The sequence below is a fragment of the Lissotriton vulgaris genome, chromosome 4_1 (genome assembly GCF_964263255.1).
Source record: "Lissotriton vulgaris chromosome 4_1, aLisVul1.2, whole genome shotgun sequence".
NCBI classification, from domain to species: domain Eukaryota; kingdom Metazoa; phylum Chordata; class Amphibia; order Caudata; family Salamandridae; genus Lissotriton; species Lissotriton vulgaris.
This window is the reverse complement of record NC_141691.1, coordinates 147,245,270-147,267,130: the sequence shown is the minus strand read 5'-3', so window position 1 is coordinate 147,267,130 and position 21,861 is coordinate 147,245,270. Positions and strand designations below refer to the sequence as shown.

General features: G+C 46.7%; 1 protein-coding gene across 1 annotated transcript in view; it reads left to right on the top strand.

The window, feature by feature from the left end:
• ATRX (ATRX chromatin remodeler) overlaps positions 1–21,861 on the top strand; it is a 1,771,102-nt gene that overhangs the window by 1,037,818 nt on the left and 711,423 nt on the right. The window contains exon 20 of the mRNA XM_086918408.1: positions 13,424–13,561. Coding sequence (XP_086774534.1) covers positions 13,424–13,561 — 138 coding nt within the window. The remainder of the gene's footprint in view (positions 1–13,423; positions 13,562–21,861) is intronic.

Genomic DNA, 21,861 nt, shown 5'->3' with positions numbered 1-21,861 from the left:
GTCACTGGGCCAGTCAGGTGCGGCCCGCGGTACTCTGGCACTTTCCTCGGGCCTCCCTTCAGCCCCGGTCTTCCGGGGCCTGCACTGGCAGGTGGGGGGGGGGGGCTCGGACGCTAGGCCTGACAGGAATTCCGGCGGCCCTCTTCTGACACCGGGGGCTGCCGCAACATGAGGATCAGTGGGGGCAGGAGGCTTCCGGGTGATTGCGGCGGCCTCCCCAAGGCTCCAGGGGCCACCGCAAGGACTTTCCGCAATCGGGCCAGGCGCGGCCCGCAACAAGATGGCGGCGGCCCTCTCCTGGCACCGAGGGCCGCCGGGGGCAAATGACAGCTCTCCACAGGGCAGCCTCGGCTGCACGGACCACTGGGGATGCGTCGGTGAGTGGGGGCAGCAGCGCTTCTAGTCCCAGCGCTGAGAAACTTCACAGCGCTTGGGTAGCACACGATGTCAGCGCTTCTTAGGGGGAGCACAGCAATAGCGCTTCAGGAGCCTCGGCAGTCTATGCAGGAAACAGCGCTTCACAGTAGGTTTGGGGCACAGCAGAAGAGCGCTGGGAAGGCAGTCTAGCAGTGCGACGGGACTGCACATGGGACGTGATAGCACCTCAGGGGGTGGACAGCAGTTCAGAATTCTAGCGCTAGGAAAGAGGAGCGCTTAGCCAGCAGTCCAGGCAAGGCAGGACAGGCTACACAACAGTGGCAGTTCAGCAAAGGGGACCCAGGTGGAGTCAGGGAGCGCAGGGGTGACTCAGTGCCAATACCTGGGTGATCCCCAGTAGTCCTTGTTATATCAGAAAGGGGTCTTCTTCTTGGCGCTTGATGGTTCCTGCGCCCTTTGTAGATAGCAGTTTCTTGAAGGGGGGTTGAGTTGAGGGCTGCTGACAGGATTCCTCAGCAGGTCACTGTAGATGGTCCCTGGGTTCCCCTCCCGCCGGGCCAGATCAGTGGGCTAGTTCAGGGTACCTCACTCAACTTAAGAGGCAGCACCTAAGTCCTGTCACTTCCAGTGGCATAGGTCCCTGACTAGGCCCTACCGCCTAAGTCTCCTGCGTGGGTCCCCCAGGTCAGTGATGCCCCAACTGACTGGAAAGTTTCCCTCCCTTTCTTTATATAGACCCAGGTCAGATGACCACTCTCTAAGGCGGCAAAACTAAGCTCCGCCCCTATTCTAGAAGGTGCCAGGAGCTTCCCTACTCTAACTGTGTGCAGGCAAGGCAGGCTGGAATGGCAACAATGTATGGGGTCTCAGCCAGCTCCTGGCAACTAGAATGCCCCTTTTAACAAGACCACGCTGCAGTAACAGGGGCCTATGGCAGCCATGTTGAGGGCAGAGGGCACCTGCACCTAGCATTGATTTTAACATTACCCAGGGCATTTTAACCTCACAGGGCCTATACAACTACATTACCATGGGGGGACATCCTGAATTAGGGGAAGCGAAAAGCAAAAATATTTAGGAAAAAGGGCCAAGTCCAACACTAAGCATATGAATCTATGGCAATACAAACTATGAATAGATGCTTACATGGTAAGTAACATATTCATTTCCTCTGCCAGTGTGTCCTGGGATGCTACACACATGCTTTGTGGTATATGGCCAGTGAGATTTTACCAGCCGACCCTGACAAATTCAGGAACACCTTTGCTCAGACCACCCAAGACTGATAAGACAAAGCTAAATGTGTCTTGGGGGCAGCCTGGACATGACAGATTGTGGGAACCATGAGAAGCAATGATGTTCTGACACTGCAATCCTTACCGGTAGGCTCATTTGACCTGCTCATCTGACAGTAGAGCATTTCCCTTAGAGAGACTGTCATCTAGCTTCAGATTTCCTTGAATTTTCATCTAGTTTAGGTTTCTAAACTTTGATGTGTGGATGTGTAGGAAGCGGGCTCTGTATATACTACACCAAAGTCAGGTATAGTGTGTACAGAGTCCAGTGGATCCCCAGAGGCTTTACAGAGGCTAAAGTACATAATAATGCTCTCTTTTGTGGTAGTGTGGGTGAGCATTTAGGCTTATAAGAGGGCTCCTCCTCCAGGATGGGCAGGGTTCACGAAGGGAAAGCTTCAAAGGCTTGCCGCCATTATGAGCTTCCCCAGGCCACTTGCTGCTTTCAGCAACTGGTCCCCACTGGTTCTGACCTCCACTTTCAGTGGGAGAACTGGCGGGAAAAACAAGTGAGGAAGGGAGCTATGCCCACCTCTGCCAACTCCACCCTTCACTGGTGGGGGAGGCGAGGTGAAGAACAACGCTCAGTCCACGCCATCTTGACGATGGGGGGACTCAGCCAACCAGGGAGTCTCATGCCCCCCCCCCCCCCCCCCCCCCCCCCAGAGGGTGGCATAATAGGGGGTGTACCCACCCCGGGGAAGGGACCCGTTGGTCCATGCCTTTTACTTTCCTGTAACGCCTCTAAATCTAGTTTAGGGGCACCTCTGAACCTTGCTTCCTCAGAAGGCAGCCTGCAAGAAGAAGGACTGAACAGCCGTGCAGCAGCTAACGAGAGGAAGACGCCCACTGACTTGGCCCCAGCCCTACCGCCTGTCTCCCCCTCGAACCTGCTCCTGTGAAATCCCAGTGTATCCTGCAGCCAGCAACCTCGAAAACCCCCGCGGACCTGCCGGCCTTCAAGCACAAAGACTTAAGCTCCAGTGAACACCGGATTTATTCATCTGCAACCTCTGGCTCTGGCCGGACACCGCGGATCCTCCCCACTCTGCACCCACCGTCCACGGGCCGAGCTCGAGTAGGCAAACACCACGAGGAGGTCACCCTGTCGATCCTAACCCAAGATCCGGCGACTCCTAACCTGCCTCAAGCCTCCAGCTGACGCCTGCAGTCTAAATCCAGAAGGCCCCCCTAACCACGTCCAGGAGATGGTAAGAAGATCCGACCCCAAAAGGCACCCCTGCACCAGACGCCCCATGGCCTTATGTGCCCAAACCGACGGTACCTAACCAGCCCCTAATTTCCCAACTTACCTCTCGAAGTGGCGGTTGCACCCAGAAGACCTTCGTCTCCCTGCATGCAGTGCCTTTGTAAACCGGAGGTTCTCCATTGAAAACAGGGCGTCCAACGTCGAAACAGTGTCTCTGAGGGTGCACCTTTGGTGCAAATTTGTTTCCCCATTTGCCCTGAGCTAATGTCCAGGAACTTTGCTCCCACAGCCAAGTGGCCAGCTAGTTAGCAACCACCAACCGGTGGCCCCCTATTTCCCATTGGATAACATTGAGTCTCATCACTCTGCACCCGGTCGCCCTAGTGCCGCTGAGGGTGTAACAAGAGTGCATCCTTTACCCTGGGGGACCCCTGAGTCTATGCCCAGAACCTCAACTCCCCACTACCAAATACTTACCTGAAAAACGATAACACTACTTTCCTCCATTGGATAACATTGATTGTTTTTCTGTGAACAGTTTCTAAGTGTGGAGTTTGAGTAACTAAAGAAAGTCTTTAAAATTACATAAACTAACAAAAACAATTTTACATACCTGTTTTCAGGAAATGTCTAGGTATACTACTCTGTGTAAGCCTAGTGATCTCAAAAGTTACTTACCTGCTATTTTACTGAAAAGCCTATACAAGTTTATGTACTGCATTTACTAAGTTTTGCATTTCTCAGCATCCATACTGTTAATCAAATCAAAGTGCATATACCATTATCATTCAAACAGGCTTGCTTGGTTCTAGAAAATAAAATAACTAAAAGAATACTTTTATACAAAACAGTTGGTCTGAAGTTCAGTCTTTAAGAGTGTGAATTCATTTCTGACTGAGTTTGTACAACAAATGCTTAACATTGTCCTCTAATACTGCCTCACTGCTCGACCACACTACCACAAATAGAGAGTAAGGTTCTATCTAACTTAACCTCTGCCTACCTTTGGGATTCCCTTTGACTCTGTGCACACTATACCTCACTTTGGTATAGTATATACATAGTCCGCTTCCAACACTTACTCATTTTCCTGCTGACCTTGCTGCCAAAAGTGGGGCTTGGTCAGGGGGGACGGGCATCTCTACTTGCTGGAGAGGCCCTGGCTAGCATACCAAAGGGTAGGCAGCCTTTGAGGCTCACCACCCTTGAAAGCTGGTCCTGCTTTGGGGTAGGTGTGAAGCACCTCAACCCAAAGCAAGCTTAGTTTCTGACCCACAAGAACACAAGGCTCCCACCTCAAAGGGGGTCCGTCCGAAAAATGTCTGGAAGTGGCAGGCTGGTGCCAACCAATCAGCCACACACTTGTGGTTTGGTAGGCTGGTGCACCTCTGAGGTGCCCTCTGAATGCATTTATTGATTATTCAAACACGGGCATCAGTGTGGGGCTCATTAATCTGAGATGTTTGGTACCAAATGTCTTAGAATTCGGTGAAGCCATCATGGTGCTCTGGAACTCGTATTGACAAGCTCCTAGCCATGTACTCAGTATGCACTCATAATGTCGAAGAATGGACTTCTACATTAAAGGGGCATATCTGCTGCTGCAGTTATGCCCTCACAAGAGGTATAGTGCATCCTGCCTTAGGGCTGTAATGCCTGCTCTAGGGGGTGCTTACTTATGCCTTTTGCAGTGCTGGCAGGCGTAGCACAGAGATGTGTGCCAGGTTGACTCTTCACTTTTAGCTGCACCAAAACACGCAGGCTGCAGTGGCAGTGTGCATGTGTTCGGTGAGGGGTCTTGAAGGGTGGCATAATACATTCTGCAGCCCTTAGAGACCCTATCCAGTCACACTGCCCTTGGTACCACTGGTACCTTTTACAAAGGAATTAAATGTGGGGACAAAGGTGCAGTTGTGGTTAAGAACACAGGCACCGGGAACCTGATTAGCAGGACTCCAGTTCACATTCAGTCAAAGCTGCCTGAAGAGTCAGGCGAAAAGTGGGGTGTAACCATGCCAAAATGAGTACTTTCCTACAGGATGTATCTGCAGGAAGATAGTTTTGTAACTCACAAGAACACAAAACATTTAATTATTTGCACTTGTGAGATGCAGATAAGACTGTATGTGAGAAACACGGTTGATCTAGTGAATGTTGAATCTCGTTCATGAGCAATACAAATGCATGTAATATAATAGTTAAAATTATCAGGAACAATTGCACCAGCTTTATATATATATATATATTTTTATGTTTGTTTCATAATTAAATATCTTCAGTTTTTATTGTAAAGCTGGCATTTTTCATGACATAAGTCACTTCAGGGGTGTTAAAAATATAAAGTATTTATAACTAAAAATTAAATTTTAAAAACGCTCATTCATTCAAAGTGCATCCTTATGTATAATCAAGTCTGGTAAAAACAGCTATTGTTCAAGCCGAAAGAGAGAGTGGCTGTGGAAGATCTAAAACCGCTTTTTACTGCAGAAAAGGTCAAACATACTATAAGAAACTTAAACTTAACCCATGCAGCAGGACCAGATAATCTTCCTGCGATTATAATAAAATCTCCGCAAAATTGGTGGGCGGAATGTTTCTCTTTTATGTTGTTGGCCATATTGGACTCTGGCCATATCCCAGAGAAGTGGAGGGGTGCAGTAATCCGACCTATCCATAAAAAGGGAGATAGGAAAGCTCCAAACAATTATATACTGATTAACTTACTGGATATCGGGGGAAACGTTTTCGCAAAAATAATCCTGGGCATCCTGAAGGATTAGGTGGAACAGCGGCCGATCGTGCCGGTGGAACATGGGGGCTTCACGGAGGGGCATTCCACCATTGACCACTATTTTGGACTTTGTGCAGTGGCACAGAAGTCTATGGAAACACCAAGGGAAGTTGTTCTGCAGCTTTGTTGACTTCCATGCGGCATTTGACTTTGTAGACCTTCAGGAAATAAGATATCCCGGATGGGCTCCTGGCAGTTATCCAGGAGTTACATAGCCATAACTGGGCGCAAATTATTAAGGACACAGCAGGGCCTTGACACTGAAAATAATGATCAAGAATGTAAAATGTAACCGTTTCTATGGGGTTATGTCTCACAAACCAGTGTTGAAAGCGTATAATGCAATGATACCCCTACAAATGCAGTACGGAGCTGAAGTCTTATGCCTAAGTGGGAAGTCTAGTTGGGACATTGAGGAAGGAAAATGTCTAAAACCGTTGATGTCATTACTGGGCTCCTCTATGATTCAGGCAATCAGATTGGAGCTGGGCTTGACATCATGGAACGTACAGGTGCAAGTGGCCCTTCCAAGATTCTGGAAATGATTGGGCTCTAGGGAAGTCATGAAAGTATCACAATGGTACAAGTACGAAGCTTTGCATAGTGACCTACAATGGGCCAAAGAGGTCAGAAAGAAACTGCTCTCGGTTTCTAAAAATCTAAAAGCCAGAATCGACCAGCCGTTCCTTCTAGTAGAAGCAACAAACGGTGAACTTGGAACATTAGGGAAGGAAGTATCCAAGATACCTGAGAAAGAAAGAATCAGTACATGTCATGATGAATAGTTGGGAGCATGAAATTTGGTACTCCTATCTGGATACACTACCCAACCTAGGCCTGAGTTCTTAGATGGAGAATAGGCATTAATCATTGTGTATCACATGTGAGTAGAAAATCAGTAATGTTTCGACCTGATGGTAAATGTTTGTGTGTTGGGCACAAAATGTGATAATTTACATATTTGTCAAAGATTCTTATCTCATTGGAAATTATTTTTACACCCCATCTTTCTAAAATATGGTGTTACCGAGCGCCTGTTAGCGATTAACCTTCTTACAGACATGCCAAACCTCGATATAGCAATTGCCATCGCAAAATATATGAATGCGGTAAAATAGAAATGGTTGGTTGAAAATTAGCCCAGAAGCTAGGATGGTTATTGCACTAAATACAATTTATGGTGTAACATTAGTTTTAAGACATATTTTTAGCTAGACTTTTATCGTCTAGAATATTATGGGTGTTTTTATACATGACGTACTGTCTAAGCTGTAGGATCAAGGCATAAATTGCTCTTTCCAATGGTGTCTCTGAAACTTTGTATCGTATGTTTTAAAATAGTTATTCTAACATGTTTTCATGTTGTTAAGACCTATGGTCTAAATAAACGTATTTCTAAACTGAACATCCTTATTTACTCAGCTAGCCAAATATTGGTTCATATTTTATTTGTATTAATAAAATGATAGTGTTTGTACTATAATGTTCTTCATAGAAGACTCATGGCTAACACGGGAAAACCTCTCCCCAATCAAAACCCTTATTTTCTAAGGCAGGACATGTTATCTGCTATCCATGTGTTCGAGGCATATGGGCTGCAGATGGTACATTATGAATAGATCGCTATCTGGTGTTGGGCTCGGATGATTGCACTTTGTTTTTTTCTTGGAGAGTCTTTTGTAGATTAGTGGTGACTCCTTTGGTTGCTAGTGCGCATGGGCATCGGCTCCATCCTTAGATTGTTTTTTTCCGCCATCGGGTTCGGATGAGGATTGAAGCGCTCCAGATCGACTTCGGAAAGAAGTGATTTTTCGGCGCGTATTCCCTTTCCAATTAGACGGTATTGTTATCGAACGCGATTTCATTTCCATTCCGACGCGTTTCGACTCCAACATCAAAGAAAAACTTTGATCTACGTCGACGAACAGGAGGCCTTTCTCGACGTGGTCAAGCCCAGAGTTCATGGAAAGGACTCCATTTAAGAAATGTCCAACGTGTGGTGCTAAGTTCCCACACAAGGATCTACACGAGGTGTGCAACCTCTGCCTATCGCCTGAACACGAATCCAGGGACTGCGCAGCATTTTCCTCCAAGTCGACTATTAGACACCGTCGAGCTCGAAGACAGGAGGTTTCCAGAATGCAGTCGGAGGCGATCCCGGAGCTGTTCGAAGACCAGCACCTCAATGAAGAAGAGGATCATGAAGAACAGTCGGGGTCGGAAGGGGACGAGTCGGATGTCGAGGAACTCGACGTACAACAAACCGTGAGTGACGACGTCCCCTTACCAAAAAACCGACCCGTGCGGTAACGACCCCGCCTTCGAGCCCGGTCAAACCTCAGAAAAAAGTTTCCGACGCCCCTCCTTCGGGCCCGGCAACGAAACCGAAACCGAAACTCTCGGTCTCCCACCATGTCGGATCCGAGAAACGGTCGACATCGACTTTGACACCGAAGCTTCATGCAAGGGAAAGCTCTGCATCGAAACATTCCATGTCGAAACCGAAACATGCTTCGACGTCGAAGACTCACTTGACACCGAAAAAAATCGAAATCGAGCACATCCTCGGTGCCGAAAACACCGAACATTGACGATCAGAAGCAAAGGCACCTTTCGGAACCAAAAGCTTCGGTACCGACACAGGAGCAACAAACAGATCCGAAACAAAAGATTTTGTTTATCGATCAACAAACTGGCAAAGTAGTGACGAAGAAGAGGAAGAATGAACAGCTAGAAGACAAACCTCTTCCTTCTAAAAAGAGAACAATGGGGACAAATACAACCCCTCCTACTTCTCCTCGACCTAGAGTCACACCCTCTTCTCCTATTCCTCACATTATGCCAACTATTCCTCCACCTTCTACACCAAGACCATCTACACCTCAGTCAGATGTAGACAGTGATACAGGGGAGGGAGAACCTCATGGGGACGATGACACTATCCCAGATGAGGATGACCCATGGGAACATTATGACGCAGGGTCAGATGATGACAACGACCCAGAGTTATATCCCTCAAAGCCTTCACCACCTGATAACACAGTGTTTGTACAGCTCATTAATAGGGCAGCAAAATACCATAAGGTAGATCTACATACAGAACCTCAAGTAGAGGATTTCCTATTAGAGACACTACCTACTGCACAGAGAACATCAGGTACTCTACCTATGCTGAAGGGTCTTCTCAGTCACACAGCAGACATATTCAAAGACCCAGTGAGGGCTAGGGTGTTAAACCCAAGAACTGATAAAAAATATAAGGCAGCTCCAAAGGACCCAATATTTATCAAGGGGTAGGTACCTCTGGACTCGCTTGTAGTTTCAAACGCTCGCAAAAGAGCGAACTCATTATCTACAGGAGAAGCCCCTCCACCTGATAAGGAGTCAAAATTAATAGATGCATCAGGCAAAAGAGTAGCATCACAAGCGGCAAATAGATGGCGCATAGCCAATACACAAGCGCTACTTGCACGCTATGACAGATCACATTATGATGAGTTAGAAAAACTCCTCACACATCTCCCTAAAGAACATCAGAAGAGAGCAGATCAGCTAATACAGGAAGGAAAAATAATAGCTAACACTTCCATTAAGTGCGCCCAGGACGCGGCAGACACTGCAGCAAGATCCATCAACACCAGTATCATGTTAAGGAGACATGCATGGCTTAGAGTCTCAGGGTTCAAACAAGAAGTACAAACATCTTTATTGAACCAACCCTTTTTTCAGAAGACACTTTTCGGCTCAAGCACAGATGAGACCTTAGAAAAGATGAAAAAGGACACAGAAACGGATAAGTCAATGGGAGCATTACAACAGCCAACACAAAGGGGTTCCTTTCGTAGATCCACCTATAGAGGGGGCTCAAAAAATACAGGAACAAGTCAGCAATCCACCTCTTTTACACCAACGTCACCCAGAGGTAATTCAAGAGGCAGTTACAGAGGTAACAACAACAAGGGTAGAGGTCGCGGAAATAAGAACAACCGCAACTCCCCAACCCCAAAACAGTGACTTAATACAACTTCCCCCAGACCACATAACACCGGTCGGGGGACGTCTAGCACAGTTCCTACCTGTCTGGGAAAACATCACATCAGACAAGTGGGTGAGACAAATTATCCAACATGGTTATTGCCTAGAACTCACAGCTACCCCCCCAAACATCCCCCCCAGACAGCGTCCAATGAGTCAAGACCATCTGACATTGTTAAAAGAAGAAGTACTATCACTGCTACAAAAGCATGCCATAGAGAAGGTTCCAAAACATCAACAAGGGACAGGAGTATACTCTCTATACTTCCTAATCCCCAAAAAGGACGGGTCTCTAAGACCAATCTTGGACCTCAGACCTCTAAATGCATACATAAATTCGGAACATTTCCACATGGTCACGCTCCAACAAGTACTTCCTTTACTGAAGAAAGGGGACTTTCTTTCTACACTGGATCTAAAAGACCCTTACTTTCACATCCCAATTCACAAAGCCCACAGGAAATACCTAAGGTTTGTAGTCGAAGGACAACATTATCAATTCAAAGTCCTTCCGTTTGGGGTCACAACGGCACCAAGAGTGTTCACAAAATGCCTAGCAGTGGTGGCAGCACACCTAAGAAGACAACAAATACATGTCTTCCCTTACTAGTCGATTGGTTAATAAAGGCCAAGTCACAAGAAGAATGCCTTCACAACACACAGAAGACCATTCAATTGCTGCACCACCTAGGGTTTACGGTGAACTACAAAAAATCCCACCTACAACCAAACAAAGTTCAACAATACCTGGGGGCTACTATAGACACAGAAAGAGCCAAAGCATACCCCAATCCAATCAGGATACAGACAATGGTCAAGTTGATACAAAGATTTCAACCACAACACTCACTACCAGCACAAGTGTTTATGCAGCTGTTAGGCATGATGTCCTCCTGCATACTGCTAATACCACATGCCAGACTACAAATGCGTCCACTACAGGAGTGTCTAGCGACACAGTGGAATCAGGCTCAAGGTCAGATTACAGATCTGGTGTTGGTAGACGACCGTACGCATCGCTCTCTGAAGTGGTGGAACACAACAAACATTTCCAAGGGACGGTCGTTCCTAGAACCAATTCCACAAGTGATACTGACAGCGGACGCATCGCTCTCCGGATGGGGAGCGCACATGGACAAATACACAGTGCAGGGGAAATGGAGTGTGCAGCAAAAGAAACTGCACATCAACTACTTGGAACTACTAGCAGTATTTCTAGCACTAAAAGCTTTCCAAATGCAAATAACCAACAAGGCAGTCCTGATCAGAACAGACAACATGACTGCTATGTATTAAATTCAAAAACAGGGGGGGGGGACACTGTCTCCAACTATCCAGACTAGCACAGGACATTTGGAGATGGGCCATTCCTCAAAAGATCTATCTGTTAGCAAAACACCTACCAGGAGTTCAAAATCAGATAGCAGACATCCTAAGCAGAGAGTCAGAACAAGTACACAAATGGGAGCTGCACGACCAGATACTGCAGCCATTCTTCCAAAGATGGGGGCAACCAGAGATGGATCTGTTTGCCAATCATCAGAACGCAAAATGCCAAAACTTCGCATCCAGGTGCCCACACCACCGGTCCCAGGGCAATGCACTATGGATAAATTGGTCCAACAAATTTGCCTACGCTTTTCCCCCTCTCCCACTAATTCCGTTAGTGGTTCGGAAACTGCAACAGCACTCAATGACAATGATACTAGTGGCACCCACGTGGGCAAGACAGCCGTGGTTCACCACGCTACTACAACTCTCACAGGTGCCACATCAAAAGCTAAGTTTATTACCCATGCACCTTACACAGAACCATGGAGAAATAATGCACCCAGATCCCAAACAATTGAACCTAGCGATCTGGCTCCTGAGGTCATAGAGTTTGGATATTTAGATTTACCTCCAGAATGTATGGAAATCATTAAACAAGCAAGATGTCCTACCACCAGAGCATGCTATGCAGCAAAATGGAAAAGGTTTGCTGTACACTGTAACAGTAATCACATCAACCCTCTGGACGCATCAACTAAACTGATTATTTGCTATTTACTACACTTGCAGCAATGTAACTTAGCATATACCTCTATCAGAGTTCATCTCGCAGCTATAGCGGCGTACCTACAAAACAGGCAACATCTTTCCTTGTTTAAAGTACCAGCAATTAAAGCTTTCATGGAAGGACTCAAAAGAGTCATTCCACCAAGACTGCCACCTTCCCCAGTCTGGAATCTCAACATAGTACTTACCAGACTAATGGGACCACCCTTTGAACCTATGCATAGGTGTGAAATACAATTCCTCATATGGAAGGTGGCCTTCCTCATATCTATCACTTCACTCAGAAGAGTAAGTGAGTTACAAGCGTTTACAATTCAAGAACCATTCATGCAGTTACACCAAAACAAGGTGGTTCTTAGAACAAACCCAAAATTCTTACCAAAAGTAATTTCAGCATTCCACATCAATCAGTCAGTGGAACTGCCGGTCTTCTTTCCAAAACCACAGACGGTAGCGGAAAGGGCCCTACATACATTAGATGTCAGAAGGGCAATATTGTATTATATAGAAAGAACACAAACTTTCAGAAAGACAAAACATCTATTTGTAGCGTTTTCTCCTACACATAAGGGCAATCCCATCTCTAAAGCAGGCATTGCCAGATGGATTGTAAAATGTATACAAATATGCTACTTAAAAGCAAAGAGGACATTAACTGTTCCTCCTAGAGCTCACTCTACACGTAAACTAGAAGCATCTATGGCATTCTTGGTAAACATTCCACTAGATGACATATGCAAAGCAGCTACCTGGGTTACACCGCATACCTTCACAAAGCACTATTGTGTAGATGTGCACACAACACAACAAGCTAGAGTGGGACAAGCTGTATTAAAGACTTTATTTCAGACTGTTGCAACAGACACGGGCGACCACCGCTAGGGAGAGAACTGCTGTATAGTCTATTCATAATGTACCATCTGCAGCCCATATGCCTCGAACAAAATATGCTACTTGCCAGTATGCATCTGTTCTTGGCATAGAGGGCTGCAGAGTGGTACATGCCCTCCCAGCCTCCCCGGAAACCTGTGTCTGTTCCAACAATATCTTATTTAGATACACTTACATGGGCATTTCTATCTGTATTCTATCATACTACTCCATCTAACCCTACTATGGCAAAACAATCTAAGGATGGAGCCGATGCCCATGTGCACTAGCAACCAAAGGAGGAGTCACCAATCTACAAAAGACTCTCCAAGAGAAAAACAAAGTGCAATCATCCGAGCCCAACACCAGATGGCGATCTATTCATAATGTACCACTCTGCAGCCCTCTATGCCAAGAACAGATGCATACTGGTAAGTAGCATATTCCTTATATATGGTGCTCCAAGCCACTGGTGAATCAGTATTTTAAAGGAGAGTTGCTTATATTCCTGTAAAGGTTCGTGAACCTTTTTGCAAGTATATTATTGTACTCTGTCCTGGAGAGCCTAATAAGTGATGCGTGGAGTAAGTGCTGGAATTTATATTTCTGAGTCCTTAAATGGTTGAAATTTAATTGAATTTGGTGTAATGCATGCTTCATTTATTAACCTTCTGAGCATACCTTTCTGTCAGTTTTCCTTTCTTTACAAACAAATTGATAATAGTGAAGGTTTTTGAGTATGTTGAAATTACTCCAACATTAAATGCTATGTATTCTTTGATGTAGGTCCAGACTTTGTTATCTGCGATGAAGGACACATTTTAAAAAATGAAGCTTCTGCTATTTCAAAAGCCATGAATTCAATACAGACAAGGAGAAGGATTATCCTCACAGGAACTCCACTTCAAAATAATCTTATAGAATGTAAGACATTGTTTCCCTACATTGCTTCCAGAGATCTGTGACAAAAGAACGTTTTTATTTGTATTTTATTTTTATATCCAATTGTAACTTTTTTAAAGATTATAATTTGTCTGGGTCCTTATTAAATTGCTGCCTTTGTAAGCATTCATAATTATGATTAAATGAGCAATACATTCACTTATCTTTTGGCTATTACTGCTGCATCAAGTGGCACTTTGGTAACTGGTGACCTTTTTCTCTTTTTCATATGAATTGTTTGCATCACATAGAAAATAGTGTGATCACTTCTTTTGTTGTAGTTTCCATAACTGGCTTACAAACTTGCTTTCGTTTTACCATGAGAAGGTGATGCATTCTCTCATCAGCCAGTTTTAATGGATAACAGAGACCTTTATTGTAGACATCATGCGTTGCAAAGCCTTCTCAAACTTAACACTTTCCTCAATTATTTGGTTTGAAATGACATTCAATCTAAAAAGAAGTTTAAATGCGCAGCCATATTAGAACGTTAATTCTTTTAAGTGAAAACCTGAGACTTGTTCTGCAGCATTGGTTCTTTAATAGATTGACATACTTGAATTATCCCCCATCATCAAACAGGAACTCCTCAGTTAGACGCGGTTTAAGCAGTGGTGTCTACATATACTAATTTAACATTGCTCTTTCCACCTGATTTTGTGGCCTTAGCTCTAGCCTGAGAGGTGTAACACCACTTTACTTAGCCAACACTTTCTACCACATTTAACAGAAGACTGGAAGAATAGTGTACAGTTTTCCAGTTTTTCACTAGAAACTTTGTGGATGAGGGGATTCAGACCTTTGAAGGCAAACAATGCACATCTGTTGCTTTCTTCCTGGCAAAATAGTGTGGTATTTGTCCAGGAAGCTGTTAAGACAGAGAGACACCTATATGCAATCAAAATGTCTGAAACTCCATGAGGCGAGTAGTGTCAGGAGTGCTACGTTTGTCAAAAAGAGAAAACTGTAGATGGCCTTGTCAAAAGATGGTGACCGTGTCCTTTTCTGAACCTGATTAATGGATGAAGTTAGCGCACACCTAATCTAAACACATACAACATAGAATCAAAAACTATGCTCGTATGCGTGCCAGCCAGCCAGAGGTTGCCAACCCCTTACGCAACCAATATGCAAGTGACTGTTCACTTGATTGCTGGATGCTAAGCAAGATAGAAAATTTTTCACAAAATGAAATTGAAGAATACACAATGAACAATAGGTTATCTATGCAAAATTAAACACAAATTATCTGTGTGTTGCCCATTGTAATTCTGGCCTTTATTGAGCTTATTTTGCAAATGCTATCAACTATTTTGACTGTTGTCGTAGTTTACAATCACCACAACATAGAAATAGGAACATGATACTAAAATATGTTCCACACCATTCAAGTCATACCTGTCTGAGGACAGCGGAACAACTACCGTTCGAGGCATGTGGGCTGCTGAATTCATATCTGTGCATAGATCGCCACCTAGTGTTGGGTCCAGATGATTGCACTTTGTTGTCTTGGAAGAGTCTTCGAAGTATCACGAGATAGGTGACTCCTCCCCTGGACTACAGTGCACATGGGCATCCTCTCCATCCTCAGATTGTTTTTTTCCGCCATTGGGTTCGGATGCTAACTCCTATACTCCAACCTCAGAATCGAAAACAAAACTTTTCTAAAGGCCAAAAGGCCTTCGACGGTGTTGTTCTCGTTTGGTACCTCTCTACTCGATCCAACCTTCCATCTCGAATCGATCGTCGACGTGGGCCGTTGGGCCTTTTCGACGCCACGTGAGCCGACCGTCGATGGAAAGAAGCCCGTTTAGTAGGTGCCCACAATGCCACTCCAAGTTCCCACATACTGATAAACACTCGGTATGCAACAAGTGCCTTTCCCCAGACCATAGGGAAGAGACCTGCCCGGCCTGCGCCCAGTTTTGATCAAAGAGAACTATACGAAACCGACGGGCCGCTAGGCAAGAAATGCAGCGACAGGCACCGGAACCGGACAACGACTTCGATGATGACCAGGATCTACAGGACGCTCAGGACTCGGACCTAGAAATCGTCACCATCGAGGACTACTCTGACTACTCATGACTCAGACGATGACGAAATCCCACCGGGGCAAATCGTGAGTACCCTGCCCCCGACACCAATTAGACCGTTACCAAAGGCTCCGGTCGAGGCATCGCCAAAAGGCCTTAGCCAAGATCATAAAGTTTCGCCAGCCCCGCCGTCCGGCTCGGCTCCGAAATCGAAACCGAAACCCCAGGGCCCAGTACTATCGTCCCGAAGAAGGTTCCAGAGCCAAAGAAGGTCGTCGACCCGAGGGACGTCGATCCCAATAAGGCCGTACAGCCAAAGAGCGTCGAGCCAAAGAAGGCTGTCGACCCCAAAAAGGCCGTTCAGCCAAAAACTGTCGACCCCAAAAAAGTAGTCGAACCGAACAAAGGCACACAGCCGAAGAGCGCCGAACCAAAGAGGTCGCCGACCCAAACAAGCCTACTGTTCCGAAATCCATCGACCCGGCAAACGGTGCCGTACCGAAGCCCATAGCAAGGCCAGAAAAACCTGTCGACCCAAAGATAACTGCTCCAAAGACACCAGTCGATCCAAAAAAGAACATAGACTCGGAAAAAGACACTCATCCAAAGAAGCCTACGGAGAACAAAAAACGTGTCGAACCGACAGTTCCGGTCGACCCGAAGAAACTTGTTGACCCGAAAAAAGGGCACTGATATATAGATATATATAGCCTGTATACTGTGTTAAGTTAGCATGAGCTTTTTAGGAGTTTAAACGCCATTTTACCTTTCTGCTGCTTTTGCACACGACATATAGTTGTTGCTTTAACTTTGAGCCTAGTAGAATGTTTTCGATTCATACGAGAATAATATGTTATTACACGGATATCAGCCTTGCTTGGCGAGCTGTGTCTGTACAGTGAGTGCTGAAACTTTCAAGGATATCTCAACACAGTAGTTGTTGTGAGCAATGATCTTCGCACGTCCCTAGACATAACATACATGCAGCTGCAGCCAAGTTCTGGCTTTAGGCGCGTTTTATATTGCTTTGCACGAGAGCATACAAACACACTTGATGGTGCTTCGCATGCAGAGAGCTGGTTGCTGATGATGTGATCCCTTACCACTAGGATCTAGAGGTATGGGGCCGCTCTGCTAAAACCCAAAAGAGACCTTCTTAGATATAGTATAATATACTAGCTAGGGAGGGTGAGAATTAGGTTTTGTTAAACCCTATTCATTTTAGCATAATACTATGCTTTCACCATTTGTGTTCTATGGACTAGTGACTATGCTGATTACTTTGTTTCTTATAATATGTTTGCTTGTATTAGCTAAGATACTGCGTTTGAGAACACTGCATTAGTGAATAAACATTTCAAATATGCATGTGTCCTCTTTTACTCCTTGTTCTGGATTGAAATGATTGTATAACGAAAGAGTGTTCATGTGTTCCACGTTACCTGAGGTGTACTAAGTCCATGTTCTGGTTTGTCTAAGCATTGGGAGTTTATGATGACCAATGAGACACTGATTGCTAGTCTGGTAGGGGATTTTTGGTTACTAAGGTGAGTTTGGGCACACCCTAATTCACTGAGGTTCCAAGCCTCTCTGCACAGTTCTGTCTGAGCACGGAATCCCTGCGACATGGCGCCCAACCGTTGGTGGTCTTATAGCATGATACTTGAGTAGTAAATCATTCAGTCCTTAACACCTTCACTATTGTTTCCGGTTAACAGTGGTGTCGGACAAACCTACCTGTATGCGTATAGGTCCTTTCAAGCTTGAATCTTTCTAAAACGGTTTCATTGGGTTACTACCCAGTTGTGCTACAAAGTTTCCTTTGTACCTTTTTGTTTTCTGTGTCACTATGGCTGCGGTGGACATTGCGCAACATAGCCGCATAGCGGTACACAATCATTTGCAGATTTATAATGTCCCCGAAGATGGTATGGCCGAGATCATGGTAGTGAGTTCAGAGGTGGCTTACCCGTATGAGATTTTCTACTCATGGGTGACCTTCCCAGCTATGAATGCCAATACTCGTGTGTTCGACACGTACACTGTGCCAGCCGAATATGCACCATATAGGGCACAGGAAATTCCTATTGATACTTGGCAGCATCGAGTTTGGTTTAACCCCTTCAGCGCTGCCCAAATTCCTCTGCGGTGCTGAAGGTTCTAAAGAACCAATAGAACCGTGACGGAACAGTTCCGTCATAAGCACAGGCCAACGGACGCTCATGACGGAACCGTTCCGTCATGAGCATGGAAGGGGTTAATGGCGCCCTACCCCATACTTTAGCAGCTCCGAGGTTGGGTCCTTTGTCCATTTTAGGCGCAACTTGGCCTGTTTTGGCTGGGTTTACCCCTCATCCTCTACATGGAGCATGTAACGTAGCTGAGTTAAGACGACTGTAGGAGAGTGGGGTCTGCAATCCTATTGTCACCCCCGATTTTTGCTTTTTGCTTCACTGGTTTACGACTTTCCCTGGCTGTGGGCCTGCTAAACAGACCCACAGCCTAGCTGTTCTCTCTCTAAATTGACAAGCATGTACCTTAGGTGCATTTACCAATTGGTTCTGGGCCACCTTATCAGTCCTTGTATAGTATACCTTAGGTATCCAGGGCATAGGTGTACCCAGGGCCTACCAGGGGCTGCCACCCCTGGCTGGCCATCCAAATCTGACACAACTAGCTGCACGACAGCTGGGGCAAGGTGGTGTAATCACCCTTTGTGAGAAGGTGGCCTGATATGCAGTGCTCACTATTCTAGTGAACACTATGTATCAGTCCAGCAACCCTTATTGATGATTGGTTGTAAGTTAACCTTATAGACCAGCTATCCTAGTAGCGTGGATACGAGCAGTCTAAGGCTAAAGACTCGAGAGGGCGTGTTAAGCCAGCTGTTATACCACATATACCCCTTGAACACCAAGTGAAAGGACACCACACAAGTGTTATGAAAATAAACAGTTATTTATTAAAGATCACAACAGCCCTGTACTCTTTATGAGGACAGGGTACTAAGCACAAACCAAAACTCTTACAAAAATACTTAAGTTAGCACAGTATATACAAATGCCCGAGGGGCACGGAAAACCATATACTCTGAAAGTGGAATGCGAAATTACTAGCAGGTAAGTACAGTACTAATAGCTTTTGGAATCGCTAGGACTTGACTAGGGAATCGTTAGATTACTTCTAGGAGGCCTAGGGGACTCGGGTGCAGTGTGTGCACTCTCACGCGAGATGCGGACAAAAGTCTATGGTAGCTAGGAATTGAAAAGTTAGTGTTCTCGGGCGAACCCGACCTGGTAGGGAGAAAACGACAGTGGATCCTGACCCTTAGATAGTGAGGCTATGCTGGGGCACCGAAATGCCGAAGTTACCTAGCCCAGGGGCTGCAGCTGCATAGGTCTGAAAAGACGTCGGGAATCCTCGTAGACGGACCAGGAGCCGGAAGAAAAGATGCTGGCCGGTGACCAGTGAAGAAAGTTCAGTTGGATCCAAGCCTGGATCTTGAAGATAGATGACACCTGAAAGCAGAGGGGACCAAGTTCGAGACTACTAGCCAGTAGTCAGTGGGCACCAGGAGGGCACCGGATGGTAGCCACCTCGACTAGGTGAGTGGGTGACGCTGTGCTCGAAGATCTCACGGACCAGGAGGCGTTGTCGGCGACCAGGATGGAGGATCGAGCTGTCCCACGAAGATAGAAGCTGTCGGCGTCGCTGGACCCAGGATTGGGCAACAAAGCCTTGGCAAATTCAAGCCCACGCGGTGGACCTAAAATGGCGTCTGGAGTGGACCAGGAGGGTCCGGGGTGCCTCTCTTGAAGAAGGAAGCAAGGGCCAGCCTGGAGCAACCAGACCAGCAGCAGTGATGTCGTCGGGCGTCGTTCAGAAGGCCACAAGCCAGCCGGCTAGTAGCCAAACAACGCGGTGCACAGCAAACAGCAGAAGGGCCCCACGCAGATCGTGGAGATGCAGGGAGGCTGACCTTGGGTGCTGGAGCTGCGCAGGGTCGGGGCTTCTCGGACCCCAAAGCACTCACCAGTGGAGGACACGGTGGGCTTGCAGGAAAGATGTCGTGCAGTCTTGGCGATCGTCGGTCCCTCGAGGTCTCGTCGCACTCACGGTTCTCAGCTTTGCTGTAGAGGTGAGTAGAGGTCAGAGGTGCCAGGGAAGCCGGGTCTCGTCGAGCTGGGTCGTCGGATTCTTGAAGAAGGACTTGCAGCAGACCGCAGTGTTCCTTAGGATGGTGCCCTCTTGATGCAGGGTGACTACTCCTTAGCCACAAGGGAGAATCTTGATGAAGAAATCGTGAAGTCCTTTCGAAGAAAGTCGTATCTTGATTCCAAAGATGATCTAATTTGAACAGGGGGCCCGCTCCTATCTTTATACTAAAAAAGGGGGCTGACCCGGTGACTAGGTCCTGCCTATGGGTGGGACCAGGAGGGGGGTGGTTACACCCCTCTCCCCTGCCGGACTTCCCCAGGCCAGGGGCTGGTGTGCCCCTGGAACTGGTTCTGACTGGCCTATGCGTAGTGAGCACCGGGGTGCCACTCAGCAGTCACCTTCCTGAAAAGCCCTGCCTACCCAGGATACACAAAACCATGTCTGGGACGGTGCTAGCACCGCCCCGGACAGGAAACCCTTTGTCCAGGCCTCCCTCGCTGGAAGGACTCCCAGCAGCAGGAGGTCAGACTCGTGTCTGTGGTGGCAGCATCCATTTTGTGGAGCTGAGGCTTCAGTTAACTTTAACCGGGGTTCACAGTTACATACATGTCGTGTCCCTCTAGAAGGGTGGAATGCTAACCCCGTCGCCAGAATTGGCGAGGGGTTAGTATTCCAATTCGTATGACACCTTACTCGACATGTTTTGATAAAGCAATACCAAAGATAGCATTTAACCGCGAGGATTATAATGCACTTAAGAGTATATGGTATGCAATATCATGGAACAGCTATTAGGACTTGATTCCGCAAGCTGCAGACAGGCTCAGCTCATGCCAGAGCACCATCTCACACGATTCCAAGCACTCTGCCTTCAGGATTGTCAAGGCCTGCCATAGGAGTGACTGATAGGAATCTGTGTGTCCATTTTAGGGTTAGGTATAGGTATACTACACCTACAGCAAAGGATGATTACACGACTTTGCCCCAGCTGTCATGCAGCCAGTTGTGTCAAATTTAGGAGGCCAGCCAGGGGTGGCATAATACATGCTGCAGCCCCTGGCAGCCCTGGGTACACCCATGCCCTGAGTTACAGGGTCTGATAGGGTGGCCCAGTACCAATTGGAAATGTACCTAGGGTACATGGAATCCATTTTAAAGAGAGAGCAGTAGGCCTGGGGTCCTGATTGGCAGGGTCCCAGGTCGACTATGTCCAAAACCAGCTAAAACACAGGGCAAAAAGTTGGGGGCAACCATAGTCAGGATGTACCTTCCTACACCCTTTGCTTTAGATGTAGTATCTCTATATCTAACTCTAAAATGGACACATATATTCCTATCAGTCACTCCTATGGCAGGCCTTATCAATCCTGAAGGCAGAGTGCTTGGAATTATGTGAGATGGTGCTCTGGCATGAGCTGAGCCCGTTTGCAGCTTGCGGAACCAAGTCCTAATAGCTGTTCCATGATAACGCTATACCATATACTCTTAAGTGCATTATGAACCTCGCGGTCAAATGCTAACTTTGGTATCGCTTTATCAAAACATGTCGAGTAAGGTGTCATACGAATTGGAATACTACCCCCCCCCCCGCCAATTCTGGCGAAGGGGGTAGCATTCCACCCTTCTAGAGGGACACGACATGTATGTAACTGTGGACCCCGCTTAAAGTTAACTCGAGCCTCAGCATCACAAAATGGATGCTGCCACCACAGACACGAGTCTGACCTCCTGCTGCTGGGAGTCCTTCCAGCGAGGGAGGCTCGGACAAAGGGTTTCCTGCCTTGGGAGGTGCTAGCACCACCCCAGACCGGATTTTGAGTATTAGGTAGGCCAGGGCTGAAAGGAATGAGACATGCCTGGGGCACACAAGGTTTCCTGTGCATACACCGGTCAGAACCAGTTCCTGGGGCACTCCAGCCCCAGAGCTGCCGCAAGACTGGACAAAGGAAAGGGGGTGTAACCACCCCCCTTCCTGGTCCCACCCAGAGGAGGGACCTAGTCGTAGTGCAGCCCCCTTTAGCTGAATAAAGGTAGGAGCTGGTCCCATTCCAAATTATATTATCCTGATCAACTTCACAAGAAGAAACT